We start from the raw sequence: 11,028 nt of genomic DNA on the forward strand, positions 1-11,028 counted from the left end.
TCCCAGTTTGAGACATTCTTGCAAGAGTAGCTTGATAGTCCACAATGTTATGACCACTGAATTCTCTCATGAGTAGATCAGCAAGACCTAGCCAGGTGGGGGGAAATTCATGTTTAAACATGTACCACCTATCTGATGCCTTCTCTGTTAGGTGCATGGTGGCTATGGCTAACTTTTTCTCCTTAGGAATTTGATAAAACTCAAAGAATTGTTCAGCTTTATTTAGCCATTCAACAGGGTCTCCACCACTAAAAGTGCTAAATTCAAGCCTCATTTGTCTCATAGTGGGTAAAGTAGGATCATGATGGGGTTGGTTGAACTAGTGATGGGCATTTGGCACCGGAAATCCGGTTACCGAACCGACCGAACCGTAAAACCGGTGCGACAACCGATCCGAATTCAAAACGACGACGTTCTGAGAACACACCGAACCGAACCGCTCGGAACCGGGTCCAGGTGTCGAACCGACCGGATTAAAACCGACCGACCCTAATTTAAATTAATTATATATTTTCAATTATTTTTCATACCTATCAATCTCTGATTGGCCCTAAGACCAAGCTTACCTAGACTTGGCCACACTCGATCTGGCAGAAACCCTAAAGAGGGTAAGACCCCAAAGTGGCCGCATTCGACCTGTTCTCTCACTCTCTCCTTCGAGGCCAGCCGAAGCCTTCGACGACTGACCGTTGACGGCGCCGGTGCCGGTGCTTTGTCTCACTACTCAGGTGGATTTCCTTCTATTTCTGCACTCGATTTCATCTTCTCTTCTCCTCAACTTAACATCTTCGTTTTTTCATGTTTTTAAAGGAGATCGAGAACTGCAAGGTGGATTTCCTTCGAGCCTAGCCGAAGTCTTTGACCATATCCTCTCACTATTCAGGTTCGGATACTCGATTTCTCGATTTCTCTTCTGTTCTCGATTTCTCTTCTCGATTTCCTCTGTATATGATTGGTTTTTCATTTTTTGAAGGAGTTTGAGAACTGCAAGCTGGTTTGGTGTTTAGGGTTATTGGGTATCAAATGAGAGAAGATGATTGGTTGGTCTGTTGCACATCTGCACTTGTTTAATTTGGTTTCATTTGAGACTTTAGGAATAGTTTTGTAATATTTTCAGACCTTGGATTTTAATCATTTCAATTTGGTACTTTGGCAGATTGCATTTGATCATTTGAAGTTCAATTTGGTACTTTGGCTGTTTGGACTTTGCCAGATTGCATTTTGAACATTTGTTAGTTTGGCATTTCAATATGGTACTTGGATAGTTGGATTAATGGATTTCACTCGTTTCAGTCATACTTGGTTTTTTTTTTTTCCACCCATTTTTACAATTCGGTGCAGACCGAAACAGCACCGGCCCGAACCGTAAAAACGGTTACACCGAAAATGCGGCCCAGATGTTTGGAAATGTGGTTGCGGTTGGGAAAAAAGCCAAACCAAAATAAACGGTTTGGTTGCGGTTTCAGGCCCAAACCGGCCCGATCCGAACCAAGCCCAGCCCTAGGTTGAACATAGGAGGATGATTACTGTGATATGGTGGAGGCGTAAAAGGGTTAAATTGCTGATGTGAAGTTGGGAGTGGAAACCCACTTGAATATGGTCCTGCAGAGTGTATTTGAGACTGTGGGTGTAATTGAACAGAAGAAGACCCTTGGTAAACCTGATGGACAAGACCGTTTTGACTGTTTGTAAGAGCATTTTGATAAGTAGGGACAGCAAAAGGCAATGTTGGTGTGACACTAATGGGAGTGTAAGAATATGTCCGGAATAACTCATCACAAAAGGTTCAGTACTGCTAAAATGACTAGTAGGTGCAAATCCAAATGGGCAAATACTTAGGTGGGGGTTTCCCCACCACGTGGCCTTACGGCCACCCAATCAGAACAAAGGAAATTTTCCATCTCTTTCGAAACTGCCCTTGCTCTCTAAAGTGAAATACCCAAAACACCCTCCCTGCTGGCAGTGATTGGCCCTCCCCACCACGTGTCCCTACGGGTGCCCCACACAAGATCTTCTCATCCAAATGAAGGTTGCTGTGGATCGCCGAATGAAGCCAGATGTGGACCAGCAATATAGTTGAATGGTTGTGAACCAAAATTGGTGTGCTGAAAGTATTGGTTGTGAAGTTGATGACCGGGACTGCTGTACCCACCACCATACACACCACTAGTATCCAAGTTATTCATATTAATAGTAGCTTGGCTACTCATTTGAGCAGAAACAGTAGATCCACGTATCATGGCACTAGTGGCTTGCATCATATTAGTGGTGTTAATCATGCTAGTATAAACTTCACTAGCAAAGCCAAGTATAACATCATTATCATTAAGATTCAGAGGAAAACCAGATGGTTGAGGTTTAGAGATGCTACCTTGATCGATCGACTGCGCTGTAGTAGACGTGGCCATAGTGGAAGAAGCAGACTGTGCTGTGGTTCCTTGGATTGGAGTAGCAGCTGAAGATGGTAACGACCCAAAGCTGATTTGAGGTGATCCATGCTGAGCAAGATCTGATCTACTCTCAACACGCATTAGACGAATTTCTTCAAGGATTTCAGCTCGTAGAACTGTAACAGAGTTTTGAACCGCCATCACAGAGTCCTGCATAGCTCCTATTTTAGCCGTAGTCTCATCTTTGTGAATTTGAAGGTCAAATTCCACATTTGAAAGCTCACAGGAAGAGTGTGGAGCTCCGGTACTTCCAGCTCCCTTGAGCTTCACCATACCCTCAGAATCGAGGGCTCTGATACCAGATTGTTAGGGGGCTAACCCTAACTACTGGAATGCAGCAGATAAGAATAGAATTCTAGAGAGAAGAAGAGGAAAATAGAAACTGCAATTATATTCATTGACCATTCTTCTACAAGGGAAAGCAGAATTATATAGCTAGAGCGTGGTCATGTGAGACACGTGCCACCTCAACATTGGTCAATATCCTAACGTGAAAGCAGCTATTAGATTCCATTACAAGGACGAACGAAACGGTGCGTATAGCTAAATTGAAATAGAAAATAAAGGAGACTTGGACTATTCTCAGTCAACAATCAACATATATAGGTGCTGTGATTAGTTTCATAACACTCAACCAATCCGATTGTGTAATCGAGGCAAGATCTGTCATTCTGTTGAATGACACTAGCTTCTATTATTAAAAAGGAAAAATTTAAAGCATCTTCTTAAAAATAAAAATTTTAAAATAGAAAAGAAATTAAGAGCATTATTCTATTGTTAGTGAGATAAGTTAGAGCTGTGGTTAGTGACCGACATGGATTTTTAAGGGGGATTTAATTGGTACTTCATTTTCTGCAACCCACACCTACATTTCATTTTATTATATACGCACAACCATTTAAATTGAGAGACATTTGATAAATCAAATGATGTTTTTTGGAGTGTTGTGAAGTTGATGTGCTTCATGGCATCTTCCCATCATAAGAACTCAAAATACTCGTTATACGTTCATTTAGATATGATGTGCCTATTATTTACCCATTAATTTCAAAGACTAGAACTTTATGAATTTCACGAGTTTCACGTTTATATAACTTCAGAGGAGCCAGATCTAAATAGAATCTCACATCGATTTGAAAATATTTAAGGCTTGGAAAGAACTCGATCTGTGCAAGTTCTTGGAGCTCTAAACCATTTTACAATTATTTTTGAATTGTATCCTTTTTGTCGAATTCAGGCACCCACATTCTACGTAATTCAGTGTCAATATAGAAAATAAAATGTCAATTATTGGAGGCCTCCGGGGAATTCGGAGCAACCTCAATTGCGAAACCAAGGGTTTCGTGAGCTGGTAGCGGTGATCTCACGGTCCCCACACCAGGCAGCTACGGGATGGCGACCATGAGGGTACAGAGCAGCGGTGCAGTCCTCTTGTTTTGTCGGCGGTGTTGTCCCAGATCGATTGTTCGACCGGAAAGGTTGAAACGGTAAGGGCTCCGACTTGCGGCGGTTTCGGCTGAGGCGGGTGAGGATGCAGACCGGGGTGTGGAGAGTTTCTTTTTGTGCCGGGTTCTTTGTCGGAGTCGGAGGGCCACACAGACAGCGACAGCGTTAGAACACCGGAGGTAGTCGCTTCTGAGGAGGTCAGCTTCTGTGTCTTGGGGGCAGCATTTTTGATCGTGTTTGGTCCGGGTCGGGGCCTAGTCTACACGATGGTGGAGGATCGTGGTCGACCGCCGGATCGGTGATGGATTGCTACTTCTCCGATGGCTCATAGTAGGCCGATCTGGAGGATGTGGGAAGGATGCTGGCTTGGCTTTGACCAGAAAGGAATCTCCCTGGTTTTCTCGGTGGAAAAACCCTAGTTCCAAACTAAAGGTTTTGGGCTGGGCCTGGGGCAGCGGGTTAGTGGGCCGAGTTGGGCCTACTAGCTGACCTTTATATTTCTCTCTCTTCTGGATTGGGCCTGGTATGGGCTGTGGGGGATAGCTCCGTTTTTTCCCTGCTTTCAATAAGTACTCTCACCTGTTCTGCCTTCGGTTGTAGCTGTTTGCTGATTTATGAGTGGTGATGTACACCATGAGGGTCTTAGGCATCAACGCTTGTCAAGTCAGTAGCTCTGATTTCGGGCTGGATAGGTGTAGGAGTTTTACTTTTATTTTTTTATTTTTCTTTTTTTAAGTTTTTATTTTTTTGGTAGCTCTGCTATATGTAGTCTTATCTATGTATTGAGATGTAATATGAGGGATTTTTGAATTTCTCTAGTTTGATCGAGTGAGGTGGTTATATTAATTGAACCTAATTCCGCTCTCCTAAGAGTGTGTTTGGATAAGAGAAAAAATGATGGAATTTAATTGAAAGTGAAGATTTCATAATTACTAAAAGCCAATTTCCTCGTTTGGCATTATCAGATTGAAAATTTTAAATTTCTCTGTGGAAAAAAACGAATGAATTCATTATTTAAATTCCCCATTTCAATTTCCACTAAAATAGGTGTCATTTACGAATTCCTTTGCAGTATTCAATTTTTATTTCCAAAACAAAGCTTTTTTCATTTTATTTTTTTATTTGTTTTAAACTTTCTTAATTGATTACATATTTCAAATCCTAAATAGATACGTCCAAACAATAAAAATTGCATTGCAATTTTAGATTGATGGAGTTAAAGATTCCATCATTTATAAATTTCTACGGATTTTATAATTTTCTCATCTAAACGCAACCTAAAAAAAAATTATTGAAAATAAAATGGTTGTTAAGCTAAAAAAACAAAAAGTCTACAACGACACGGTTTACACGCAGAAAATTGATGATTGTCCATATCCTTCATGTTTCTCAAAAGCTTTGAAGCTGATGGGCTTTGATGTTTTTGTAGGTCTTCCAAAGCACATGATATCTGTAAGCTAGCTTTTCAGACTAATTTCAAGCTTTCTTCTGAGAAGCCATCGTGTTTCTGTTTGTGGAAAGAGGAAAACGACGTGTAGAGATAGCCAGTGATATCTTCATGATCGAAGGTATGGACCAAAATGAATCTGTATATTCACTAGTTGTAATGATATTTACTTTTATCAATAATGCAATGTTTTATCACTGCACTTTGGATAAAGTGAGAGTTACTGTTAACTTTGCAGAAGTGGATTCTGATGCAGCTCCACTTCTCTCTCCCGTAGTCCCATCACCCATGCATTGTTGTAGCAACAGTTAAGATTGGGAATCCGAAAGAAGGAAAGTGAAAAGGCAGAAAATTACCGTGACACATTTAGATCGGGAATCACACATACCATATATTTATATTAGCATAATTATAAAGGTACGACAAACTCATGCTAATTAAAATGCATAATACTAGCAAATATGTAGCAGAAGTTGAAATCCCAGCACTGATTATTCTGGTATAGCTAGAAGTAGCTAAAACCAAAACAGATTCAGTAATCACATCAGAGGGAGTATAGATGAGCAGGAAGGCGAGGTTCGGTGACAGCGACAAGGGGGAATTTTTTGGGTGTTGAAAGCCCAAAAATCTCTTCCATGTTCAAATCCTCTTTCTTCATGCCATCAGGCAATCTCCATGTAAACCCATGTAACAGATTAGCCAGACTTGAATGAATGACCTTGATGCCAAGACTGTAACCAGGGCACATCCTCCTGCCTGACCCAAATGGCAAAAGCTCGAAGTCTTGGCCTTTGACATCAATGTCCCTGCCGATGAACCTCTCAGGGCAAAACTCATCTGGGTTGTCCCATAAGGTAGGGTCTCTTCCTATTGTCCACACACTCACTAGGATTCTGGTGCCCTTAGGAATGTCATAGCCAGCAACTTGGCAATCTTCACGTGCTAGTCTTGGCACCAGCATGGGTGCCACAGGATGGAGCCTCATGGTTTCCTTGGCAATGGCATCAATGAAAGGCAAGTCAACAATGTCCTTCTCTTCCACCCATCTCTCTCTTCCAATCACCCTGTCTAGCTCCTCAGTTGCCTTCTTGAAAATCTCTGGCTTCTTTAGGAGCTCCGAGATTGCCCACTCCACCGTCACAGCTGAGCTCTCTGTCCCGCCAGCAATTAGGTCCTAATGGAAACCATTAACAAAAACATAAATCACGAGTAATGCTAGAAATATGTATCAATACAGAGAGTATAGAACTTCACATCGGTTATTTAACCTTTGCATAGAAATATTTAAGACTTGGGATATTCTTATTTACTGTTAATCAATCTTGAGTTGAATGCTCTAACTTTAACATAAGGCTTAATAGTTTAATAGTCAATTTGCTACATTATGTCACTAGTGGAGACTATGACTTAGAAGTTGTTTTTTGTTATTTTATTTTTTAATGCTACTATTATTGCATAGAGAAATGGTCATACCTGAGTAAAGGCCTTGACTCCATGCCTCTCAAGCTTAACTTCAAGGTTGGGATCATCAGCAAGCTGCAAAAGCACATCCACCATATCTGTTGCAACAAAGTCCTTTGCCTTCTTATTTTCAATATGTTCATCCAAAACATGCTCCAAGAACCTATCCAGCTTCTTGCTCAAAGCCTTCATTCTCTTTATGTACCCCTGCAAGTCCAAGAAATCAAGCCAAGGAATTGAATCACCAATATTCAACACTCCACTCAGCAAGAACAGCTCATCAATCATTTTCTTGAACTCGTCCGGGCTCACAATCGCATCCTTGGACTTGTCGGTGTACTTCTTTCCTAGCACCATTCGGCTTATGACGTTGAGACTCACGTTGGAGAGGTGGTCTTTGAGCAAAATGTTGGTGTTGGAGGACTCATACAAGCCTCTAAGCAAAGCACTTATCTCTTCTCTTCTGATGTATTCATACGACTCTAGGCGTTTGTTGCTGAAAAGCTCCATGATGCACATTTTACGGGCCTGGCGCCAATATGGGCCGTAAGGGGACCAAGTGATGTCCGAGTAGTTGTAGGTGGTGTACTTGCCCGCTGCAATTTTAGGCCGCCCGGCGAAGGTGACATCGTGGGTTTTGAGGAAGGCCTTGGCCATTTCAACGGAGGACCCCACGACGACCGGGAAGGACCCGAATTTGAGGTGCATGATGGGCCCATATTTTTGGGAGAGGTCATGGATGGAGCGGTGGGGAAGATTGCCTATGAGGTTGAGGTTGCCAATGATGGGCCAGGGTTTTGGGCCGGGTGGCAAATTAAGCTTGCGGCGGCGGAGGTGGCGGGAGAGGAGCAAGAGGGCTAGAGCTCCCAGCCAGGCGGCTGCATATGTAACCCAAGAAGTGGCTTCCATTGTTGAGTGTGTGGAGATGTTTGATGTATGCTTCCAGTTGTGGGTAGCGGGGTTTGTTTATATAAAGAGAGAGAGAGAGAGAGAGAGAGAGAGGGGGTGGGGCGAATGGTCACCATTATTGGAGTAGTCTTATTACTTTACTAAAGAAAGAAAAGACTTCTGATCGTTTGTCGGCTTTCATAGCTCCAGAAATTTCCAACTTTATTCATACAAGATGTCCTTATGAGTCAAGTAACGAAAGAGTAAGACTAGTAAATCAATAATCACCCCATGAGCAATATACTAGTATATAGCAAGTAGCCTACCTGTTTGTAGAGAATTTAATATTTTGAGTCTCAAATACGTGATCAAACTGGATTTTGATTCTTATGAAATTAAAACACTAATTTGTTTGAAGGCGAATTAGATTAATTAAGTGAGATTTGTTGGAGATTGGATGATGTGCATGAACTTTCCAATCAACTTGTTAGTGTCTTTGATTAGTGTTTTTAGAATACGGCCAATTCAACAACCCATCATTTTCTGAAGTTGGTGGGTGGGAAAGAGGTGAAGGACTTCACCATTGACTTGCTCAGAGAACTATTTTATGTTTCTTCTCAATTTCCCGGAAATTTTTGGGTTGAATTAGATGGCTATTTTTAAGAAGACTAACTTTACGGTCAATGCACTGATGGCTCCGAGTCTTTCTTTCATTGGCCAAAGAAAACGAGTTTTTTTGAATCAAATAGGTCGATCTTTATTAATAAATGATCAAATTACAAATGACTCAGCTGTAATCACAGCTAGCTAGGGACCTGGGGAGGGTAGGATAAGGGGATTAAATTATCATCCTCATACCCGACTTCATTCCTCATCCCCTTACCCGCCCCAATCCCCATAATAAGAAACTGGGGATTCTCCGTCCCCGTCCTCATTGGGGATTAGGTCCCCGTGTACCCGCCCCAATCCCCGTTAACAATATTACTAATTTATTATATAAAAATTCATACAAATAATTATTGATTGTAAAATATGAAGTTAAAATCAAACATAAACATAAAATAAATTTTTTATTTCAATTAAACAAAAACAAAAACAAGTCTCACTTAAAAAAGAACAATAAAAGTCTGCATTCGACAAAAAAATTTCACAATCAACTGCTTAGTGTAACCTAACAACTTACTCATTTACTCCAACAGGGTGAATTGAATAATATCAAAAATATATTGACAGAATTTAAATGTTGACAAAAGGATGAAGTTTACATAGATATTTATTTATAAATAATATCAAAAATATATATAATAAATAAATATATATATATATATATATATATTTTAGATAATTCTTATTGGGTGGGTATGGGGATGGGGATCAAAATATCATCCCCGCTTTGATTTGCTAGACACGCAATTGTAGTACAAATATCAACTAGAAACGTCTTAGAAAAGCTTATAGAGAGTACCCTTGTTTTAAAGGCTCGAGTCCAGAATGTCTTGTCTTGTGAAAACCCTAAGCATGTACCTCCTCCTTCCCCTTAGGGTCAGAGTTAGTACCTGCCTCAGGCTTTTCAGCATCCAACAACCTCGGCATGAGGTTGGTCCTCTTGCTGTCCAACACTCCATCTTGAGACTTAGGCTTGTTTCGATGACCCTTTGGCTGACCCTTCTTCTTCAGGGTCTTCCCAACAGAAACCGGAACCTCCACAAGATCCCCAAGATGGAATTCAGTAGGTATAATCGCCAAGCTAGCCTTTTGCCTCTTTTCCGAATGCCACTCACCCTGACACCATTTGCGCACCCCCAAAATTCTTAGGCTTGCAGCAGCAGCAGCAGTATCAAGCCCTAATACAAGAGACCCATCCACACCATCCTTATCCACCAGCCCAGCGGATCCCAGGCCCACACTTACCTCAGACCCAGCAGCTCCCAAGTCCCCACCAAAGACACAGCCCGGCCCAGAAGGACAGCCCAGCCCAACAAGAAATCCTAAATTCAAAGTAGGGTTTCCCACTGAGAAAATCGGAGCTGCAGACCTCGACCCGAGTTCTGCCGTCGACCCAGCTGCCCCCCTACCTTCCGGCCATTCCTGACCCATTCCGACCGTCTGCACCTCCTCAGACCGGCCGGACAACCCATCCCCGAGCCCATCCGTCGTCACCAGCGCTGCCTCCAATGCTGGAGCAGTGCTCCCCGAGCCCATGGTCGCTGCCAACATACCATCACAACCATCGATCCCATGATCAAAAAAACCACAGCCCGACATATATCGTGACATTTCTCATACCTTAACTCTAATTCCACAGCCACTGCCGCCGAGAAAGAGTACATACGTCGAGCCCATATGCGGCGGCGTACGTCATACACAATTTGAATTCGTTGCCCGAGGTCTTTCCTCTGCAACGCCCTTTGATCATACCTCACAAATAGCCCCAAGGCTTTCCCGAGTAAGATTAGGGCATGGTCATTGCGCATAGCCATGTGCAGCCCTCTCACCGCCACCCAAACCGCCATGGAGTGCAGCGGAACCTCTGCCAGATCCCGGATTCCGTCATACTCTGCCAAAAGAAGCATCGAATCGTTGAAGAACCACAGTCCACCATTGAGGACGTGATCCCTCGTCTCTTGTTCCTTGAACTGGAATACAAAGATCCCTTCTCCCTCCTCACGTATCAAAACGCGATCTTTCAAGCCCCAGATGCCGGAAATCGCTCCCGAAAACGAGGGTAGCAACACCTGCTTCTGGGAGAGAAATCGACCACAAACATAGAAGAAAGGATCTTGGATTGCCTCCTCGCCCCCAACCAGATGCACGATAGCGTCCTCCAGCGTACTCGATCAGTTTCCCCGCTAGAGAGAAAACCATAGCAGAGAAAAAAAGTCGACTAAAATTACCTTAACATCTAAACTCACCTAAATAAACATGCACGTAACTTCAAAACCAATATATGTACCTTCGTGTCCGTCGTTTGGGGTTTAACTAATCGTAAATTAAGAATATATAGAATAATTTTTGAACTTATAAAATATAAACTTATAAAAGGATAATTTAATTAGTTATCGAATATCAGAAATATAAATGAAACTATGCTCCTGACTTTTCAATTAATAAGTCAAAATAGAACATTCGAAACATCACATGCTCTAAAACATGACAAAATTTTGCTCCAAAAGATGACGAAATTTCTTTAAAATAAAGATGAGCCAAAACCTTTTGACATATGTCCCTGAAAACAAACCAGTACGTGCATACTATCAAAGTGGTTGATATTTAGTTAGCCGGTAAGTTTTCTTTAAATACATTGAAGTGGTCCAACTTTAACTTTGTTCATAAGAC

At 41.9% G+C, this 11,028-nt stretch overlaps 2 protein-coding genes across 4 annotated transcripts; both read right to left on the reverse strand.

Annotated features, from left to right (window-relative positions):
* Nucleotides 1-1,367: 1,367 nt before the first annotated feature.
* LOC133741533 (uncharacterized) lies at nt 1,368-2,831 on the reverse strand. Of its 3 annotated transcripts, none has more exons than XM_062169420.1 (2): nt 2,372-2,831; nt 1,368-2,251 (listed from the first exon to the last, which is right to left on the reverse strand). In XM_062169420.1, exons 1-2 carry the CDS (start codon nt 2,721-2,723, stop codon nt 2,016-2,018), a joined length of 588 nt encoding a protein of 195 aa, XP_062025404.1. In that variant the 5' UTR covers nt 2,724-2,831; the 3' UTR covers nt 1,368-2,015. The 3 variants fall into 3 exon arrangements, with proteins under 3 accessions (XP_062025404.1, XP_062025396.1, XP_062025410.1); XM_062169412.1 differs by having other exon boundaries at nt 1,370-2,290; XM_062169426.1 differs by having other exon boundaries at nt 1,371-2,295.
* Nucleotides 2,832-5,708: 2,877 nt separating this feature from the next.
* Nucleotides 5,709-7,761, reverse strand: LOC133725492 (trimethyltridecatetraene synthase-like). Its single transcript, XM_062152770.1, has 2 exons — nt 6,817-7,761; nt 5,709-6,517 (listed from the first exon to the last, which is right to left on the reverse strand). Exons 1-2 carry the CDS (start codon nt 7,711-7,713, stop codon nt 5,888-5,890), a joined length of 1,527 nt encoding a protein of 508 aa, XP_062008754.1. The 5' UTR covers nt 7,714-7,761; the 3' UTR covers nt 5,709-5,887.
* Nucleotides 7,762-11,028: the final 3,267 nt, after the last annotated feature.

Source organism: Rosa rugosa, chromosome 1 (genome assembly GCF_958449725.1).
Source record: "Rosa rugosa chromosome 1, drRosRugo1.1, whole genome shotgun sequence".
In the NCBI taxonomy this organism is placed as follows: domain Eukaryota; kingdom Viridiplantae; phylum Streptophyta; class Magnoliopsida; order Rosales; family Rosaceae; genus Rosa; species Rosa rugosa.

Coding starts and splice junctions, on each gene's coding strand:
- LOC133741533 (XM_062169412.1), bottom strand. CDS start 2,723: ATGGTGAAGCTCAAGGGAGCTGGAAGTACCGGAGCTCCACACTCTTCC. Junction 2,291..2,371: donor AGCGCAGTCGATCGATCAAG/GTAGCATCTCTA, acceptor TTGCTAGTGAAG/TTTATACTAGCATGATTAAC.
- LOC133725492 (XM_062152770.1), bottom strand. CDS start 7,713: ATGGAAGCCACTTCTTGGGTTACATATGCAGCCGCCTGGCTGGGAGCT. Junction 6,518..6,816: donor GAGTCAAGGCCTTTACTCAG/GTATGACCATTT, acceptor GGTTTCCATTAG/GACCTAATTGCTGGCGGGAC.